The sequence below is a fragment of the Euleptes europaea genome, chromosome 18 (genome assembly GCF_029931775.1).
Source record: "Euleptes europaea isolate rEulEur1 chromosome 18, rEulEur1.hap1, whole genome shotgun sequence".
Taxonomy (NCBI): Eukaryota; Metazoa; Chordata; class Lepidosauria; order Squamata; family Sphaerodactylidae; genus Euleptes; species Euleptes europaea.
In genome coordinates, this window is record NC_079329.1 from 7,963,020 (window position 1) to 7,984,271 (window position 21,252).

General features: G+C 46.1%; 3 protein-coding genes across 3 annotated transcripts; all 3 read left to right on the forward strand.

Annotated features, from left to right (window-relative positions):
• Window positions 1-2,465: 2,465 nt before the first annotated feature.
• LOC130490351 (olfactory receptor 11H6-like) lies at window positions 2,466-5,595 on the forward strand. Its single transcript, XM_056864177.1, has 2 exons — window positions 2,466-3,392; window positions 5,557-5,595. Exons 1-2 carry the CDS (start codon window positions 2,466-2,468, stop codon window positions 5,593-5,595), a joined length of 966 nt encoding a protein of 321 aa, XP_056720155.1.
• A 2,440-nt stretch (window positions 5,596-8,035) lies between these two features.
• LOC130490352 (olfactory receptor 11G2-like) lies at window positions 8,036-8,995 on the forward strand. Its single transcript, XM_056864178.1, has one exon. It carries the CDS (start codon window positions 8,036-8,038, stop codon window positions 8,993-8,995), a length of 960 nt encoding a protein of 319 aa, XP_056720156.1.
• A 4,244-nt stretch (window positions 8,996-13,239) lies between these two features.
• Window positions 13,240-14,190, forward strand: LOC130490353 (olfactory receptor 11G2-like). The gene has a single exon (XM_056864180.1). The coding sequence runs from the start codon at window positions 13,240-13,242 to the stop codon at window positions 14,188-14,190; it is 951 nt and encodes a 316-aa protein (XP_056720158.1).
• Window positions 14,191-21,252: the final 7,062 nt, after the last annotated feature.

The following is a 21,252-nucleotide window of genomic DNA, read 5'->3' on the forward strand; positions in this document are numbered from 1 at the left end:
GGTCGTTGTACCCTTATGAAAATTGATTAATCAACTGAAGAAGTTGAGGTCGTTGTACCCTTATGAAAATTGATTAATCAACTGAAGAAGCTCTTTCCAGGCGAAACACACTCAAATCCGGAGGTGTTGTCTTGGATTTGTTGGACTTTGGACCTTGATGCACTGTCATTATTGCAAGTTTCATACCAGATGGTTTCTGGATCTTCCCGGAACCAGCTCATTTTCTCTTAAGAGGACTCAGTACTGGACTTTTATTTGAACTCGAATTGTACACTTTGGACTCTATTTCATTTTGATGTTTATAATACTTTTATTTTTCATTGGTGGGGTAACCTGTGACACCTTGGTTGTGACTGTTTTGATTATATCACTGACAAATGTACAGAATAGTACACCAATACTGAATTATTTTTGAGTAATCATTATATAATTCAGTTTGATTATTGTTAATTGGAGCTGGTGCTGTTTTTCCCTTTAACCAGTGTTTTCTCAGCACACGTTGTGATTTATTGAGTACCTGGAGGTTGGCAACCCTACCAATCAGGCAGCACAACACTGCAAAGTTAGCAAAAGTGGGGGGAGGGATGGGGAGGCCAGCACCAATGGCCAACCTGCAGCTGCCCTCTGTTGCGGTGGAACAATTCCGTCTTCGAGGCCCCGTGGAACGCTTTAAGGTCCCGCAAGGCCCTGATGTCACCAGGGAGGGAATTCCACGTAGTCCCCCAAGAGATTTTGGGTGGTTTGAAAACAGAGCCGCCTTCCACAGAAAGCTCCCCAAGCAACTTTCCCGGACGAAAGCGTCAGCGAAGCTCTTAATAAAGGGTGGAGTCTTCATACACAACCAATAAGCAAGCTGCCTGCAGTCAATTTACCATGCAGTCTCTGTCTGCGACTGAAAGCACATTTGAGCCCAAGTTACGATACAGGGAATAATGTGTGTCCTCCAGATGTGCGCACTGTCTCTAAATCATGGCTGCGGCTGGTGGGAGAAGTGATCTTGCACTACTGAGGTATGAAAACGTGGGCTCTTCCCAAAGAAAAGGAAATCTGAGCGGCGACTCCTAGAAAGCTAGATTTCCTCAGGTGCCCTCTAACAAGGTTGGTATGAAATATTTCATTTCAGAGCCGGTGTGGTGTAGTGGTTAAGAGCGGTGGACTCTAATCTGGAGAACCGAGTTGGATTCCCCACTCCTCCTCATGAAGTAAGGTGACCTTGGGCTAGTCGCAGTTCTCTCCAAACTCTCCCAGCCGCACCTCCCTCACAAGGCTTCTGTTGTGGGGAGAGGAAGGGAAGGAGATTGTAAGCCGGTTTGAGACTCCTTAAAGGTAGAGAAAGTTGGGATATAAAAACCAACTCTTCTTCTTCTCCTTCTTCTTCTTCTCCTTCTCCTTCTCCTCCTCCTCCTTCTCCTTCTCTTTCTCCTTCACCTTCTCCTTCTCCTTCTCCTTCTCCTTCTTCTTTCCATGAGCAGCATTATTTGATTCAATCATGGGTTTTATTTAATTCAGCTACCATATAAGCAAGGCAGAAAGGAGGACCAATCTCCAGTGGAGCACCTATTCTCTACAGGATGCTGCAATTTTTGCAAATAATTCTGAAGCAGGTCAGTCCAGGAGGGCACTTCCTACACATTCATGGGAGAAGGTGTATTATGCCGGGACTTTTCAGAGACCCTGAACGGGTATTGTTCCTTTGGAAATTGGAAACATGTAAGCAGGCTGCTGATATAGCAAAAGAAAAAAAAATTAAGCAGAGTTCCCTACACCAAACTCAGTTCAACTCTTCTCTAAGCGATCTTGCTTTTTGACGAAGACTCTTTAAAAAGGGATCAGTTTTGCTCCAGTTCTGACTTTCTTCTGCAAATTAGCACTGATCTATCAATGACCATCATTGCAAACAGCAGTCTTAGATTAGTTATCAGTGGCTTCCCCTGTCTGGGGGATCGCCCAGCCTGTTAAGAGGTCCAGCAGCTGTGGAGAGGGAATTGATATCACTGGGCAGGGGAGGGAACGTCCATGGATATATTCAAAGTGCTTTTGTCACGGTTAAATTCTACACTTTGTAGTCTAGCAGCATCGGTGATTATGGAGTTTTGCAGTATTAAAAGGTCCCAGACCCGAGGAACACACAAACTGCTCCTCAAGAAGCACACAATTGGTAGCACAAGCTTCAATTTGACAAAGAGGACACCTCAAATAGAGGGGGAGGGGAGATGAACAGGAGGGAAAATTCTCTTTATCTCAATTCAGCATGCTTCTTCTTGGATTCAGGGGGAAGAGGTGGAGGGTTGTTTCAAAATCTTTGTGAAAACAGTGTGTTTTGTGTAACTGATCAGAAAAATAGTTGCATGGGACCTCCAAACAAAATGGGGTAGGAGAAGTGGCCAAAGGGTCCTCTTTAGAATTGTAGGACAAACCGATTATCTTTGTTTCTGCTATGCAATGAACGTATCATCTGATTCCAGATGGAGTTGGCCAATGGAACCACAGTTCAGGAATTTATTTTGCTGGGATTTAGAGTCGGCCAACAGGAACGGTTCCTGCTCCTCATCTTTTTCACCATTCTTTACGTGCTCACGTTGGCTGAGAACTTTATCATCATCGCACTGGTGCTCCTAGATGCCCACCTGGCCCGGCTTCCCATGTACATCCTGCTGAGCCACTTTTCCTGGCTGGAGATGTGTTACGTGAGCACCACCGTGCCTCGTATGATCTTTGACCTGTCCTCCCCTCAAGGGATCAGCTCTTTCAGGGACTGCTTCCTCCAGTTCTACCTGTTATTCTCTCTTGGCACCACTGAAGATCTCTTCCTCTCTGCCATGGCCTTGGATCGGTACTTGGCCATCTGCCACCCTCTGCACTACCCACAAATCATGTCCACAAATTTTTGCTGTGTTCTGGTGGCTGCTTGTTGGGTCCTTGGCTTCACTGCCTTTGTTGTCCCAGTGACTCTGATGTCTAGGTTGTCCTTCTGCGGCCCCAACATCATTGACCACTTTTTGTGTGATGCTGGGCCCCTCCTCTCCCTGGCCTGCCCACCCTTAGGAGTGGCTCCCCTTCTTTGTCAGATTTTAGTGAATATTTTCCTTCTGGGAAATGTCCTCTTTGTCGCGCTGTCTTATAGCACTGTAATTCTCACCCTGATGAAGCCCTCTTTCGAAGGGAGTAGAAGAAAGGCTTTCTCCACTATTTCATTCCACCTCGTGGTGGTGACACTTTTCTATGGCTCTGTTGGAGCCATGTACATAATCCCAGATGGAGAAAATCAGTCAGAGGTCACAAAGGCCGTCACGCTCTTCTACACTTCCATTACGCCCTTTTTGAACCCCATGATTTATTGCCTGAGGAATGATCAGGTGAAGGAGGCACTGGGCAGGTTTCAGAGAAGAAAGGTGAGTTTCCTGGGGAGAAAGATGACTATATAAATCAACCTGATGCCATTCACGGGATGAACTTAATCAGAGGAGCCTTCATCAGAATCTTAACGGGATTTCTTCTTTAGTATTTTGAACTGACTGGGCATAATGCGGAAAAACTCAGGTGAAGAAAGGATGAGGGAGGAGTTTAATGGTTGGTCAGCAACCACATGTCACAAAAAGGTAGTCGATTCTCCGTTTTGAGGACCCGAATTCAATAGAGTTGCCAACCTCCAGGTGATCGCTGGAGATCTCCTCGGATTACAACTAATCTCCCGGTGACAGAGATCTGTTCACATGGAGGCTGCCTTTGAAGGTGGACTCTATGGCGTTATGAAGTCCCTCCTCAAACCCCTGCCTCCTCAGGCTCCCCCACCCCACCCCCAAAAAATCTCCAGGTATTTCCCAACCCAGAGCTGGCAACCTTAAGGATTGAAATGGTTATTGAGGTACATTATGTTGACAGATTTCCTTGAAGAAAGTAAATGTAATAAATAAAATGTATGATCTCTGATTATGGCTTTGATTATGTAATATTTCTGTATTCCATGTAATGCAATAAAAATAGATAAAATTGGGAACGTTGTTCGTTTTGTATCATTATTGTTATGTATCATTATGGGCTGAGCCAGCGTGGCATGGTAGTTAAGACTCTAATCCAGAGAACCGGGTTTGATTCCCCACTCCTCCACACGAAGCCTGCTGGGCGACCTTGGGCTAGTCTCAGTTCTCTCAGAACTCTCTCAGCCCCTGCAGGAGCAGGCAATGGCAAACCACCTCCTCTAGGAAGGCAAAAGCCATGTACTAGTTCTCCCTGTGGAGGCAACCGATCTCTGAGGAGACCTTGTTTGGATAGAAAACAGAATTACTCTCCACTGAAAACTTCTCAAGGGACATTAATTTCCTGGAGGAAAGCCTCAGCAAACATTTTAAAACAGGATGGAGATGGTGTACGGAGCTACCGCCAACCTGCCCACATTTAGCTCTACAGTGCAGTCATGTCTCTGTCTACTAGCAAAACTAAATTTAAAACTAAGCGTTAATCCAAGGGATATGTAACCTCCTAACGTTGGCTCTGTCTGGTGAGAGCTGGTCATCTATGCAGTGCTGAGGTATAAAATACAGGCTCACACAAGGGGGTTAAAATGGGTTCTAAGAGGGCTAGCTTTGATAAACTTTTAGATTACTCTTAACATTTTAGATTACTCTAAAAATGTTGGTACTTTTTGTTTCCCGTTAAGAGAAATATTTTATCCAAACAAGTGTGCACCATTGTTTTATAGATCCTAAACCTGCTAAGTCAGTCAGATATGAGCTAGAAGGAGGGGGCGTGGCTCAGTGGTAGAGCGTCTGCTTGGCATGCAGAAGGTCCCAGGTTCAATCCCCGGCATCTCCAGTTAAAGGGACTAGGCAAGTAGGTGATGCGAAAGACCTCAGCCTGAGGCCCTGGAGAGCCGCTGCCGATCTGAGTAGACAATACTGACTTGGATGGACCGAGGGTATTGATTCAGTATAAGGCAGCTTGAAGTATTTGTGATGTGTAGAAGGGAGATTACAATGGACAAATGAGCTACTGGACTGTTCTAGTGGATCACCTATCTCCTGTTGGTTGGTGGCAGTTTTGCAAAGAATTCTGGGCCAAGTGATCTCCAGGGCTGTACCAGCAAGGCTCTTCTTATGCTGTCAAGAAAGACTTCATTCTTGATGTCACTTAGCACTGACTAATTATTAACTTCTTTCTTCTGTGTACTGTCGCCAGTCTCTGAAAAGATGTCTTGAAACTGGTACTAACAACAAGAGATGCTTCAAACAAACTAGCACAGGGCACTTCCACACATGCCGAATAATGCACTTTCTTTCAATCCACTTTCAATGCCCTTTGCAGGGGGGTCTTACTGTGTGAAATGATGACATCCACTTGCAAACGATCAGTAAAGTGCATTGAAAGTGGATTGAAAGTGCGTTATTCAGCATGTGTGAAAGCGCCCATAGAGTATCTTAGTTTACTACTGACCAATGACCTCTTGCAGATTGGCTGATGCTCCAGATGGAGCTAAACATTAGGAGAAGAATTGCTGCTCCTGATGAACCAGACAACAGGGACACCTACATAGCCTCGTTCTCCCAAATTCTGACACAGTGCTACGGTGAACCTTCAGCGGATGGGTCAACGCTGTGACGTCTACTGAGGTACAAAACTGGAAGTGGTTGTCATGGTAAATACAACAGGGATGCAACTGTAGAGGGATAAATGTTAAAGGATGCCACCCTTCTGGAAAAGATTTTTACTTCTTCGAGGGAAGTTGAGAGCTCATTTCATTATAAAATTATAGCCAGAGGGTGAGAGAGAGAGCTGAGGCAGGGAGAGGGAATATGAAAAATGTTCAGTTAGGTTGTTAAGGGCTTGTAAAGATTGCAGAGATCTGCCTGGTCAAGGAAAGGATGCCCAATATAGTAACGCTGATTATTATATTATCAATGCTGGGGGACCATCCATTGCTAAGTCAACCACTTGTCAGTAGTCTAGGATGAAATTTCATAAGTGGAAGGAGGACAGAGGATGTCCTGGAGGCTGGGAATCTCTCCCACTTTGTAAAGGACACAATACAGTAGGCAAGACCAAAGGAAGAACAAGGAGCCAGGCTACCCACTTTGCATTTTTGATGCAGAGAAACCTGAGTTGTCTGAAGTGGAAGCAGTTAGGGTGGCAGCTTCCGCCTTTGAAGGACTAGCAGCAGCACCATCAGTTTATAGGAGTACATTTTATTCCACTATCTTCTGCTTTTAAACCTGTACATGAAGCAGATAGTACTGTAAAAAGGTAACGGTCCCCTGTTCTTAACCCATGGGGTGATGTCACATCCTGACATTTTCTAGGCAGACTTTGTTTACGGGGTGGTTTTGCCATTGCCTTCCCCAGGTTGCCTTCCTCAGGTCATGAGCAGAGCTTTGGACTGCATTACTGCAGCTTACCACTCTATGTCAAGGGGCTCCTCAGATAGTACTGTACCCCTTTCAAAAAGTTACGTTTCTGGTGCCGTGATTGTGTGGTATGGAATGAACATGCTCCATGCAATCCTCCTGATTCGTTCAATCACCACTTTGGACAGGTGCTATCTATCACTCACGCAGCCCTCCCTCCACCCCCACCTCAAGCAGGGGACTGAAAGCCAATATAGTGTATGGGTTGAAGTGTCAAGGGATGACCGAAGAGTCTCACATTCATATTCTCACTTGGTCATGAAGCTCCATGGCTGGGCTGAAGCTCATCAGAATAGTCTACTTCACAGAGCTGTTGTGAGGGGAAAAGAAGAAGAAGAAGAAGAAGAAGAAGAAGAAGAAGAAGAAGAAGAAGAAGAAGAAGAAGAAGAAGAGTTGGCTTTTATATGCCGACTTTCTCTGCCACTTAAGGGAGAATCAAACCGGCTTACAATCTCCTTCCCTTCCCCTCCCCACAACACACACCCTGTGAGGTAGGTGAGGCTGAGAGAGAATGACTTGCCCAAGGTCACCCAACTGGCTTTGTGTGTAGGAGTGGGGAAACAAATCCAATTCACCAGATTAGCCTCCGCCACTCATGTGGAGGAGTGGGGAATCGAACCTGGTTCTCCAGATCAGACTCCACCACTCCAAACCACAGCTCTTAACCACTACACCATGCTGGTGGAGAGCAGGACCATGTATGCTGTTCTTGGAGGAAGAATGGGATTAAAAACAAATAATGCTGAACTACCTTAGAAGGCTGTCACATAAGGCTTATTTAGATACAGCTGCGTCAAACTGAGGAAAAGCACTACATAAATGGATATATGTCCTGATAACAGAAAGAAGGCCTAAGCAACTGTCTGTAAGGATATGCTTTACTTTCCTTCTTTGCTCCTATGACACATAGGTCCTGAGCTGTTATTTCTTAGAGGAAAATATGATGGAGAGATATTTGGCCGCGGCCAGTGTTATATTTTGATCTCTATCCACCAGCAAAAAGGGGACTGTTTTATCTCTTGTTATGGGGGCAGGAATTCTCGCCAATATGGGAGTAATCCATTTATCTCGGTTGTGTTTTAAGAGGGTGCATTCCATCATCTTATGAGATAATGTGTCGATTTTCTTTGTATTAGAACACAAGAACATAAGAAAAGCCCTGCTGGATCAGACCCATGCCCATCAAGTCCAGCAGTCTGTTCACACGGTGGCCAACCAGGTGCCTCTAGGAAGACCACAAACAAGATGACCGCAGCAGCATAATCCTGCCTGTTTTCCACAGCCTCTAATATAATAGGCATGCTCCTCTGATCCTGGAGAGAATAGGTCTGCATCATGACTGGTATTCAGTTTGCCTAGTAGCCATTGATAGCCCTGTCTTCCTTATGAACATAAGAAAAGTCATGCAGGATCAGAACATGGTCCATCAAATCCAGCAGTCTGTTCACACCGTGGCCGACCAGGTGCCTCCAGGAAGCCCCCAAACAAGACGACTGCAGCAGCACCATCCTGCCTGTGTTCCACAACACCTAAGATAATATGCACACTCCTCTGATCCTGGGCAAAGTCTGTCAGAATATGGTAAATGTCTAATTCTGCTGAGGGTGCAGCATTTAAACTTTCCTCCTTGGTTCCAGATGGAGCTGGCCAATCAGACTTCAGTGAAAGAATTCATTTTGCTGGGCTTCGGAGAGGGGCAGCAGAAGCGGTTCCTGCTTCTCATCTTTTTTACCATTCTCTACGTCCTCACATTGGCTGAGAACCTCACCATCATCACCCTGGTGGTTCTAGATGCCCACTTGTCCCGGCTTCCCATGTACATCCTGCTGAGCAACTTCTCCTGGCTGGAGATGTGTTACGTGACGGCCACTGTGCCCCGGATGCTCTTTGACTTGCCGTCCCTTCACGGGATCATCTCCTTCCATTCTTGCTTCCTTCAGTTCTATGTCTTCTTCTCACTGGGCACTACTGAGAGCTTCTTCCTCTCCGCCATGGCCTTGGATCGGTACTTGGCCATCTGCCACCCTCTGCGCTACCCACAAATTATGTCCCATGATTTCTGCTATGCTCTTGTGGGTGCTTCTTGGCTCCTTGGTTTCCTCTGGCACCTTTTCCCGGTGGTTTTGATCTCCAGGTTGTCCTTCTGTGGTCCCAACGTCATTGACCACTTTTTGTGTGACCCTGGGCCGATTCTAGCCCTGGCCTGTCCACCTCTAGGATATGCCCCCAATGTCTGTCAGATTTCCCTGAATACAGGGATTTTAAGCAATGCCCTATTTGTCATGCTGTCCTACGGTGTTGTGATTCTGACCCTACTGAAAGCTTCTTTCCAAGGCAGCCGTAGGAAGGCCTTCTCCACCATATCTTTCCACCTAGTGGTGGTGACACTTTTCTATGGCTCTTTGGCTGCAATGTACTTAACTTCAGCTGGAGAAAGCGCCTCAGACCTTACTAAGGCGATAGTAATCTTTTACACTGCCATCACACCCTTTCTCAATCCTCTTATATACTGTCTGAGGAACGATCAGGTTAAGGAGGCTCTGAAGAGGCTGCTGAAGAGAAAGGAGAACTTGCTGATGAGAAAGGTGACTGCCTAAAAAGCAGAAGAGAAGAAGGAAATGTTGAAACAGTAGAGGCCAACATAAAAGGCTAAGCAACAAGCACATATACTGACAATCAGACAAGAGAGAAAGAGTCCTCCTCCCTTGTTCGTTTTCCTGCAGCATTTTTAAATGGCCCGTTTTAGGTAGGGTTGCCAATCCCTCTTTGCCACCGGCGGGAGGTTTCTGAGGTGGGGCCTGAGGAGGGCAGGGTTTGGGGAGGGGAGGGACTCCAGTGCCATAGAGTCCAATGGCCAAAGCAGCCATTTTCTTCAGATGAACTGATCTCTCTCGGCTGGAGATCAGCTGTAATAGCAGGAGATCTCTAGCTAGTACCTGGAGGTTGGCAACCCTAGTTTTAGGTGGAGATGAGGACGGCATCACATCTCATTTGGCCCTCAGCTATGTGATTTTTGTGTTTGCGCACGGTCTATTAAATTCAATAAAAACAGATGCAAACTTCCACACCGTTTGTATATATTCTCTGGTTATGGCTAATGGCAATGTCTGTGTAGAAACATAGACATCTCTCTTTCCTTGTGTTGTCGAAATGAATCTTATGCTTTTTTATTGTCCTCGTAGTTTTAAAAATGCCTCAAACCACCTTGGGGCTTTGGACAAGAGCAGGACACAAAGCAAGCAGTGAAGTCACTAAAACGTAGGTGCCAGTTCTGATTAAAAATAGCACACAGGGAGCAAAAGAATGGGGGAGACAACGGTCTTTTATGCATGGCTGTTTCCCTCGCAGTCACTGCTCCAATGACTTTGGGTCTTTGTGTGGATTATGCATGCTGTTACCGACCGCCAGAGGTCACCTCGCTCTCCCCCTGCGTTTCCCCGCATTTTGCCCACGTTTCCAAATTTAAAATAAAACAGGTCCCTGAAAACACAGGCAGAACGCGGGGAAAGGCAGGGGGAGAGCGAGGCGACCTCTGGCAGCCGGAAACAGCATGCATAATCCACACAAAGACCCAAAGTCACCAGAGTGGTGACTGTGCGGGAATCCACCTCCATTTTGTGGCTGCTCAATTTTCTGCCATGCTTGTTTCGTGTCTGCGCCCATGACCACATGCCCCAATTCCAAAGGTGCCCACAGGCTCAAAAAGGTTACGGGCCCCTGCCTTATGTACCGGCAAACTTTGCTTTGGTACTGGGGTGCTGCAGTCATTGCAATTTGCAAACAGTTATTGCAATATCATATTGCAGTATCACTAGGGTTGCCAGCTCCCTCTTTGCCACCAGCAGGAGGTTTTTGGGGCAGAGCCTGAGGAGGGCGGGGTTTGGGGAGGGACTCCAACGCCATAGAGTCCAATTGCCAGAGCTGTCATTTTCTCCAGGTGAACTGATCTCTGTCGGCTGGAGATCAGTTGTAATAGCAGGAGATCTCCAGCTAGTACCTGGAGGTTGGCAACCCTAAGTATCATGTGTACAGTCTCTAAGCCCAAACTGTTTGTTGGATATGTATCATCTCTTCAGAAGGGCTGCTGAATGCCTCCAGGTGGACCAGCCAAAGAAATAGCTGTCTCCCCAAGTGTTCATTAAGCATGTCTTGTGGCATAAACAGACATTCTTTCATCATCCTTAGGAGGCCCTCCTAGCCATTTCTTTTACCCATGTGTATGGGGGATCCAGGGGAGGGGAAAAGTTAAACAGCCCCCATTTCATTTCCCCATTAAATATTGGAGAAAACAAAGACCTAATAAGTAACTGGTTCTCTAACGAAGGAGCAATTGGTCTCCAAGGAGATCTTGTTTTGATGGGAAACTGTCCTCAATAGACCAACAGCACCCATTGGGCCAATTCTTGGATAAAGCTTCAGCAAATAACATAAAACCAGAACAGAACCTCTAAACGAAACACACAACCATCCTGCCCAAACTAAGCCAACCTCTTCTCGGTTCGCCATAAAGATTCAAGTCCAGAATACTACAAGGCATAACGCCAACATTAGGCCTACCTCACGTCCCTGAGTGGTTGAAGAAGAACACTGAAGATGATTGAGAAGCAAAACTCCAGAGTACCACACAAAAGGAGATGACATGAGAATCCCAGAAGGTGAGGTTTGCTGAGGCGGCCCATCTGAAAGAGGATCTACAAGATTGCGGAACTTTCTGCATCTCCATCGGACAAGAAATTGGTTCTACCATATTACTGTAGTGTTCACATGATTAACAGCGCATTCCTGAGGAAGGGGGCCGAATCCCCTTAGGAGGCAGCATGACCTGGCCGCCAGCGTAAGTGCGTCTAAACATTAAGATGCACTTATGCTGCTGGCGAGGGCAGTTCTGGCAGCGCCCAAGTGCCGCGGAGCCGCGCCCCTCCACCAGCGCTGTTTCTCCATGGTGCAGGCCAAGGCATAGAATGGCCATGCCGGAGCAGGGGAGGGTTCCCAGACTGTGGGGGAGGAACCACCAGTTAGGCGGTTTCCTATCCCCATTCGGCCTATTACCCCGGTGCCGGGAACAGCGGTGCCGTGCCTGCTTTTTAGCAGGCGCAGCCTTGCTGTTTTCAACGGGGCTAAAAGCTCCGTTCGTTCTTGCGGCGTGCGCGAAAACGGCTTAGGAGGAGGTGCGGCTGTGCCTCTTCCCGCCCTCCCCGAACGCCACCAGCTCAGGAATAGGCTGTTAATATAACACTTGCTAAACCAGGGTTGGGAGAAGGAAGAACATGATCCATTGGTAGACCACTGGGTAATTTCTGGTTGGTGAGCTATGGCCAGATGTTTGCTGGGATTCAGGAGAAGAATTCCAGATTAGGTGCATTTAGGGATGATGCAGCAAAGCATTTCTTGCCTTCGTAGAAAGAAGTGGGAACTCAGATTTACTTAACACAATTTGATTATGTCTGATATGCTCAGAGATCAACCTGAGTCTGCATGCTTTCTTTGAACATTTTAAGTCTACATTTTGGAAGAGAGTTCAAGTAAAAACAGGTAGGCCATGTAGGGATGAAATTTTCCTACCCCTGACCTAAACCACTTGTTGGTAAAGTTGAAAAACACGGTCTATTCTGCTCGAGTACTGGCTTTGTTCTTTACAAATTACTCCTGACCAACCAAAGACTCTTTACCAACAATAGTGCAGAAGCAACTGCCTGTTCAGCACCAAGAATCAGCGAGAGAAGTTTTGCTTCTGGTTGCACGCCTTGTTACCAATTTGATCTCTCCTCCAGATGGAGCTGGGCAATGGGGCCACCCTGATGAAGTTGTTCCTACTGATCTTCAGCAATGGACTTCCGCTAAGCAAAGTAGCACTTTGAATGTTACTGAGGTAAAGAAACGGGGAACGAAACAAAGAAGGCTGAAGCAGGAAATGCAGAGGGGTCGATCTTGAATGGTTATGCCCCGTCCAAGAAAAAGATTTGGGTTCCTTCGACGAAATTTGGATCTATTGTTATCAACAGCTGGCAAGAAAGAGGGTGGAAGGAGAGAGAAAGAATTATTTCTGACTGTGTGTTAACAACAGACCATAATAGTTTCTTTGTTGAATACTTTCCATGTGTCGAATAGAATGTTTAATCATCTGTGGATCTGACTGGCAGCTATTACAAGAGAGCTAAATCCCATAGTTCAGCTGTATTTTAAACTTTTAGTTTTGCCTCAGCAATTGCCTTCTCAAGGAGGGAAACAGTATATCCATATGATTTTCCTAGATGAAATAAAAGCATGAGGGAGACATTTTCCAGTGAGAAAAACTTAAGGAAGAATCAAACCAGGTTACAATTGCTGGGAGCCAGCGTGGTGTAGTAGTTAAGAGCGGTGGTTTGGAGCGGTGGACTCTAATCTGGAGAGCCAGGTTTGATTCCCCACTCCTCCACATGAAGCCAGCTGGGTGTCCTTGGCTGGTCAAAGCTCTCTCAGCCCCACCTACCTCACAGGTGTCTGTTGTGGGGAGGGGAAGGGAAGGTGATTGTAGGAGGGCGTGATTCTTCCTTAAATGGTAGAGAAGGTCGGCATATAAAAACCAACTCTTCTTCTTCTTCCTTCCCTTCCCCATAACAGACACCTGTGATGTAGGTGGGGCTGAGAGAGCCCTAAGAGAGCTGGGACTGGCCCAAGGTCACCCAGCTGGCTCATGTGGAAGAGTGGGGAAACCAACCCAGTTCACCAGATTAGCGTCTGCTGCTCATGTGGAGAACTGCCCACCAGTCCTTCTTAAATAGCATGCTTGGTTAGCATTTTATGGATAGGCAGACAATAGTTCCATACAGTGTGTGATGTTGACTCTATTTTCTGATTCCAGATGGAGCTGGACAATAGGACCAGAGTACAGGAATTCATTTTGCTGGGATTTGGAGTCGGCCGACAAGAACGTTTCCTGCTCCTCATCTTTTTTGGCATCCTCTATGTCATCACGTTGGCAGAGAACATCACCATCATCACCCTGGTGGTCCTAGACACCCACCTGTCCCGGCTTCCCATGTACATCCTGCTGGGCAACTTCTCCTGGCTGGAGATCTGCTACGTGAGCACCACGGCGCCTCGCATGCTCGTTGACTTGGCGTCCCCTTATGGGGTCATTTCCTTCAGTGACTGCTTCCTTCAGTTCTACATGTTATTCTCTTTTGGTGCCACTGAAAATTTCTTCCTCTCAGCCATGGCCTTAGATCGGCATGTGGCCATCTGCCATCCCCTCCACTACCCACAACTCATGACGCAAGAGTCCTGCTACAACCTGGTGGTTGCTTGTTGGATCTGCGGTTTCATGGGATATGTCATCCCGGTGATTATGATGTCCAATATGTCCTTCTGTGGCCCCAATGTCATTGATCACTTTTTGTGTGATCCGGGGCCTATTCTGGCCTTGGCCTGCCCACCCTTCGGAGTCGCCCCCATTGTTTTCCAGATTTGTGCCAACGTTCTGATTTTAGGCAACGTGCTGTTTGCCGTCTTGTCCTACGCAGTGATCATCCTCACCCTGATGAAACCCTCTTTCGAAGGCAGCCGCAGGAAGGCCTTTTCCACCATTTCATTCCACATAGTGGTAGTCACGCTTTTCTATGGCTCTGTTGCAGGAATGTACTTGGCTCCCGACGGAGAAAACCAGAGAGAGATTGCTAAGGCCATAACACTTTTCTACACTTCCGCTACGCCCTTTCTGAACCCCATGATTTATTGTCTGAGGAATGATCAGGTGAAGGAGGCCTTGCGAAGGTTGTCCAAAAGAAACCTGACATTTGGACGCAGGAGGTGACAGTGTAAATGCTGGAAGGGAAGAACTTTACGCTGTCTCTAAGCCTCAGAGGGGGACTAGAGAGTCAGAGTGGCTGTGGCTCAGTTTGTAGAGCATCTGTTTGGCATGCAGAAGGTCCCAGGTCCAATCCCTGGCATCTCCAGTTAAAGCACTAGTTAAACCCCCAAGCCGTTCCCTGCTCCTCCACATGAGCGGTGGATAGGGTTGCCAGGTCCCTCTTCGCCATTGGGGGAGGTTTTGGAGGCGGAGCCTGAGGAGGATGAGGTTTGGGGAGGGGAGGGACTTCAATGCCATAGAGTCCAATGGCCAAAGCGGCCATTTTCTCCAGGTGTACTGATCTCTATCGACTGGAGATCAGTTGTAATAGCAGGAGATCTCCTGCTACTACCTGGAGGTTGGCAACCCTAGCGGTGGAAGCTAATCAGGTGAACTGGATTGGTTTCCCCACTCCTACACATGAAGCCAGCTAGGTAACCTTGGGCTAGTCACAGCTCTCTCAGCCCCACCTACCTCACAGGGTGTCAGTTAAAGAGAGGGGCAGGGAAGGTGATTGTAAGCTGGTTTGGTTTGGTTCTTCCTTAAGTGGTAGAGAAAGTCAGCATACAAAAACCGACTCTTCTTCGTCCAGTGTAGTGCTGATCACCACATTGGGGTCAGGAAGCAATTTTCCTCCAGGCCAGATTGGCCAGGGATCTTGGAGAGTTTTGGGATTTTTGTTTTGTTTTGGGTTTTTTTGCCATTGTCTGGGCATGGCGTAGGGGTCACTGGGAGTGTGGGGGGGTAGTTGTGGATTTCCTGCATTGTGCAGGGGGTTGGACTAGATGGCCATGGTGGCCCCTTCCAACTCTATGATTCTATTCTAAAGCAAAGGGAAAACAACTTTACAGTAGAAGAGAGAATATTAATGTATTCAATGCTGATAAAGTAGGGTTTTCCCTCCTTCCAGTCAGGATGTTCAAATATGAAGCTGAGAAATGAGCCTGGGAGGAAATGTTCATCATACTTTGAAAACCAGAAAATAAGACACAAACCACTTAAGGTGAAAGCTGTCCAGGCAGATTCCCTTTTGTACTGACTTTACTGGTAAAGAGCAGCTGTGCATGCTAATTTGACCATCTGCTCTACCTGGAGAGTTGCCCGTTCCATTTGAAATAGACCGTTTATGCTTGTGATATAATGTAAATAGATTGTTCACTGTGTGTGTATGTTAAGTGCCATCCAATTGCTTCTGACTCCTGGCGCCCCTATGAATCAATGTCCTCCAAAAGTCCTATCGTCAACAGCCTTGCTCAGGTCTTGCAAACTGAGGGCCGTGGCTTCCTTTATAGAGTCAATCCATCTCCTGTTGGGTCTTCCTCTTTTCCTGCTGCCTTCCACTCTTCCTAGCATGATTGTCTTTTCCAGTGACCCCTGTCTTCTCGTACTGTGATCAAAGCACGATAGCTTCAGTTTAGTCATTTTAGCTTCTAGGGACAGTTCAGGCTTGATATGATCTAGAACCCACTGATTTGTGTGTGTGTTTTTGGGTGGTCTATGGGATCCCTAAAGTTCTTCTTCAACACCACATTTCAAAGGAATCTACTTTCTTCCTGTCAGCTTTCTTCACTGTCCAACTTTCACACCCATACATAGTATTAGGAAATACTATAGCATGAACTAACTTGATCTGGGTTGCCAGTGACACATCCTTACACTGTGATTTTCTTTCTGCAGCCTAATAAAAGGCTTTCATTGGGGTTTTTGCTCCTCTTTTTGACCCTTTCGAATATGCTTTTCCTGCTGCCTTCCACTTAGGAGCATTATTGTCTTTTCCAGTGACTCTTGTCTGCTCATAATGTGGTCAAAGTACAATATCGCTCTATTGCATAGTAAGGTGGGTGTTGAACACTGATCATCACAAATGAAGGCAGGCCAGGCAATCCACAAATAAAGGTGCCTGCCTGCTTTGAGGACTCCCCGGGCGTGCAAAAAAAGGTAACTTTGTAAAGGAAACAGACGATAAAGAAAAAATAATTATTTCCCCCATGGCCTGATGTGGGCTGAACATGCTCTAGGAGACACAGTATACTGAGAGCAGCAGAGAGTCAGTTAAAGTGGAGAAGGGGGGAGGATCAGTCAGTGCCCCCCCCCTCTGGAAAGCTCATAGAGGGCCGGAGATTCTTGGAGAGGGGATGCTTTGTGATGGGGTGGGATTTCCAAATTGTTCCCCCACTGCTATTCTTTGTGGTCTCCCGCTTTGTCTTATATAATAAATAATAAATAAATAAAATAATGTTGATTGTCTATTCCTGTATATGCCAACTTCAGTTGTGGGATTTTTTAGCATGCATGTTCCATGGAAGTCAAGAAAAAACAAAATCGGGCAAACCCCAAACATTGTTTGTTTTTTATACATGATCTCCTAATATGTGCATGTTGGTGACACATGAATTCCCCTTGGCTAACTTCAGAACAAGGCTGAACTTAGCCGCGTTTTCAAATTCGAGATAAAACAGGTCTCTGAAAACGCAGACAAAATGTGGGAAAATGCAGGGGGAGAGGGAGGTGACCTCTGAGGGTCAGAAATAGGGTTGCCAGGTCCCTCTTTGCCACCGGTGGGAGGTTTTGGGGGAGGAGCCTGAGGAGGGCGGGGTTTGGGGAGGGCAGGGACTTTAATTCCATAGAGTCCAATTGCCAAAGCAGCCACTTTCTCCAGGGGAACTGATCTCTATCGGCTGGAGATCAGTTGTAAGAGCAGGAGATCTCCAGCCAGTAGCTGGAGGTTGGCAACCCTAGTTCGAAACAGTATGCATAATCAAAACAAAGCCTTTTAGTTGTTGAAGGGGTAAAGGCGAGGGAAACAGCCTATGTAGCCAAGCTTTCTACCCAACATACTCGTTTTCTATCTGCGGGCATTATGGCTCTTGTGATCCTGAGGCAATTCCTCTCCCCTTGAAAGGAACATCTGCAGGATCAGGTGACCAAGTTTCGTGAGTGGAATCCTCTTCTATCAAATATGCCATCCACACCCATAACTAATTATTGTAAGAAGTCCACTTGATTTCTCATAATGGGGTTCCCGTGTAGCAACAAATTCCAGCAAAATGAATTATATAGAGGCGCTATATAAGAATTAAAATGATTTCAAAACCATTAAAACAGCACAATGGCATTTCTTAAGGTTGATGTCTGTCACCACAAGCCCAACGTGTTTCGGCATATATGGCCTTCCTCAGTGGTCTATTTAAATCATATATAGAGCATGCACACACATTACAAATATAGGAGTACGGTCGCCAGTTCCAGGTTGGCATGTACCACCATCAGCAAACTCTGGATAGTGCTACACTTCCTGATGCAGACACAAGCATCTCCAGATTACATTCTTGCAATGAGCCCTTCGTGGTGCTAAAGTAATTCTCTATACTTGGAAGTCCACATTAGACTAACGCAGCTGCCCCTCAGGAATTATCGCTCTTCTCGGGACTCATGAGTTTTCTTCAGTTAAATTGATTCCCTCCACCACAAAGCAGGTCATGATAAACACAAGTTTGGCCTTTTATGCATGGCTGTTTCCCTCGCCTTCACCCCTCCGATGGCGTCAGGTCTTTGCTTGGATTATGCAGGCCGCTTCCGGCCATCAGAGGTCACCTCGCTCTCCCTTCGTTTCCCCGCCTCTTCAAATTCGAGATAAAAGGGGCCTCTGAAAATGCGGGGGAAACGCGGGGAAACACAGGGGGAGAGCGAGGGGACCTCTGGGGGTCGGAAACGGCATGCATAATCAACACAAAGACCCGAAGTCATTGGAGGGGTAACGGCGAGGGAAACAGCCATGCATAAAAGGCCCGTGTAGCCAAGCTTTCTACCTAACATATTCATTTTCTGTCTGTGGGTGTTATGGCTCTTGTCATCCTGAGTCAATTCCTTGAGAGGAACATCTGCATGGTAAGGTGGCCATGTTTCGTGAGTGGAATCCTCTTCAATCCAATAAGCCATCCACACCTATAACTAATCATTGTAAGAAGTCCATTTGAGTTCTCATAATGGGGTTCCTGTGTAGCAACACACAACTCAGGAAAACAGCCATTACATGTGTAATTGTAGAGGGAGTCAACTGGTCTCCAGAGAGATGCTGCTTTGATCGGTAATTATATCGTTCTTGAGGGACCCACTGGAAAGAGCCACCAAATACTTGACACTTATGTTCAAGCGTTGGTTGACACACTTGCCCATCGAGCCCAGCACACGGTCCACAAATGCCACAGCCGCGCACTGCTCAGACACCCAGGAAACAACTTCAGATGTCTGTCAGATCTGGATACTGCACTTCTGGATGGGTGGAGCAGCACTTTGAACGCTTCTGAGGTACCGAAACAAGAACTACTATGGAACCAAAGCAGAATGGGGTGGGAAATGGAGTGACTGGCAGTTTCATGGAAAACATAACAGGCTACTTCTGGACAATGTGGATAGATCATTAGCCAGAGGCATTAAAAAAACAACGGGTGGCATCATGGGAAGAGTATGTGATTCTCAGCTGCATTCTTGGTATGAATTATTCTCACACTTAAGCAAAAGACTTTAAATATGTCCCTCCACTCAGGCCCTAGAAACTACATTCTTTCAAAGACCCCCATGCGTTGGAACCAGACTATTTTTTAGCACAATCTCAGCCAATTCTCCAATTATCCCCAGCATAGCTTTTATTGATGGTCAAGAGACCCTTCCTCACCTTTTCATTGGCCCCAAATCTTGCCTAAAACCCCACAAATTCTCCCTAAGTTCTTTATGAACAGAAAATTGAAATACTTCTCATTCCTAGGAGTTTGGTGAGCATATTCTGTGCCTCAATGAACCTGTCTATCAAATCACTGGTCTCGCTAGACCAGTATTATCTACTCTGGAGAGCCAGTGTGGTGTAGTGGTTAAGAGTGTTGGACTAGTATCTGGGAGACCGGGGTTCAAATCCCCATTCATACCATGAAGGCTTGCTAGGTGACCTTCGACCAGTCATAGGCTTGTTGTGAGGATAAAATGGAGGAGAGAAGAATGGTGTAAGCCCCTTTGGGGAGAACAGCAGGGTTTCCCTAAGAGTCTCAGACACAAAATAGTATCCTAGCAACTGTTACCTCTGATCACTCAACACAGAGGAATCTATGCCTTTCTGTTTTTCTTTGAACATGTCTGGTAACAGAAAACTAGAAGCTACCATTTCCCAACAATCTTGATATTATGTATGTGTCTGGAAGGGGGGGAACCCCCAAAGTTGGCTAGAAGGGTGTAATTTGGCAATGGGAAAAATTTGGAAGAGTTACAACCTCCCTCACCCCAACAAAACCCTACCCACCCTACTGAAAAGTACAGAGCAGATTGCCAATGGGCACAAATAATCATCTGGCAAGGACACAGCATTGTGGCATTCTGAGAACTAAGCGAGTCTCAAGGCCAAGTTACACACCCCATGTGACCACCATAGGTCATGACAATCAGACATGCTCTGGAGTTCTGTGCTCAGTGCTTACTTCCAAGGCCTGTGGGGTCCCAATTCTAATAGGAACCAGAGCACGTTAGGTGCTGTGGAACACAGGCAGGGTAATGCTGCTGCAGTTGTCTTGTTTGTGGGCTTCCTAGAGGCACCTGGCTGGCCACTGTGTGAGCAGACTGCTGGACTTGATGGCCCTTGGTGTGACCCAGCAGGCTTTCCTTATGTTCTTATGGAGGATGGGGCTATCCATGGCTACTACTAAAACAGAATAGTAGTCATGATGCAGACCTATTCTCTCCAGGATCAGAGGAGCATGCCTATTATATCAGGTGCTGTGGAACACAGGCAGGATAATGCTGCTGCAATTGTCTTGTTTGTGGGCTTCCTACCTTTTTTTTTTTCCATAAAATTTTTATTATTTTTAAAATATTTTACTGTCTGGTACTTTTCAACAACACATTCATTTCATAAATCATACAATAAAAACTTTAACAGCGTCATCGAAAAGCATATTCATCTATTAATGAAAAGATATTCAAATAAGAGTTATTCAAATCTATTAATGAAAAGATATTCAAATAATTTGTGGGCTTCCTACCTAGAGGCACCTGGTTGGCCCATGTGTGAATGGACTGCTGGACTTGATGGACCTTGGTCTGATCCAGCATGGCCTTTCTTAGATTCTTAAGTTACATGGAGAGAGAGAGAGGACTTAAGCCCTCTCTACCATGCCATTTCTCTGACCTGAAATGGCCCCAGGTACTCTTCTGTTAGCCTTTTTGTGCAATCTTTCATGTACTGAAGACTCCTGTTCCGAGCACAGAACAATATCCTTAAGTCTCACATGGAAAGTATTGCAGGGAAAATTATTGTAACTCAGATGAAAGAAAATAAGCCCTTCATTGGTTTTCAAGCATATGTGCATGGCTTCAGAGGAGGTGCTTTTAAAATGTTTGTTTTATTCAATTCTATTTTTTAACAACAAACCAAACTTTCATAGTTAAATTGGGAAGAAGGATGGAATCTGCATGAGTCAGGGAACAACCTTCACAGCACATTTCAGGGGCCTGCTCCTGTATATGTTAAAGATTGGATTGCTCCAAGCATGTTTCTCGTAGTTTTGTAATTGCTTCTGCTTCTGAGGAATAATCTCAAGTAATCTGAAAAAAACACAGAAAGGCCTATTTAACATGCATGCTCAAGTTTCTTATTAGTTAGAGCGGTTCCTCATTGGAACAGGCTTTCTCAGGAGATGGTGAGCTCTCCTTCCCTGGAGGTTTTAAAGAAGAGGTTAGATGGCCACCTGTCAGCAATGCTGATTCTATGACCTTAGGCAGATGATGAGAGGAAGGGCATCTTGGCCATCTTCTGGACATGGAGTACGGGGTCACTGGGGGTGGGGGGGAGGTAGTTGTGAATTTCCTGCATTATGCAGGGGGTTGGACTGGATGACCCTGGTGGTCCCTTCCAACTCTATGATTCTATGATTCTAACTGGAAACAGATGATACTTGATTTTACATTTTACAGTAATTACGTTACAGCAAATTACATGTAACATTAAGTACAGTCATTCCATTTTCTGTCACCTGATTCCAG

Excerpts from the sequence above, each read along its gene's own strand:
- LOC130490351 (XM_056864177.1), top strand. The coding sequence starts at position 2,466 with ATGGAGTTGGCCAATGGAACCACAGTTCAGGAATTTATTTTGCTGGGA. Across the intron at positions 3,393-5,556 it reads GCAGGTTTCAGAGAAGAAAG|TGCTACGGTGAACCTTCAGC; the intron begins GTGAGTTTCCTG and ends ATTCTGACACAG.
- LOC130490352 (XM_056864178.1), top strand. The coding sequence starts at position 8,036 with ATGGAGCTGGCCAATCAGACTTCAGTGAAAGAATTCATTTTGCTGGGC.
- LOC130490353 (XM_056864180.1), top strand. The coding sequence starts at position 13,240 with ATGGAGCTGGACAATAGGACCAGAGTACAGGAATTCATTTTGCTGGGA.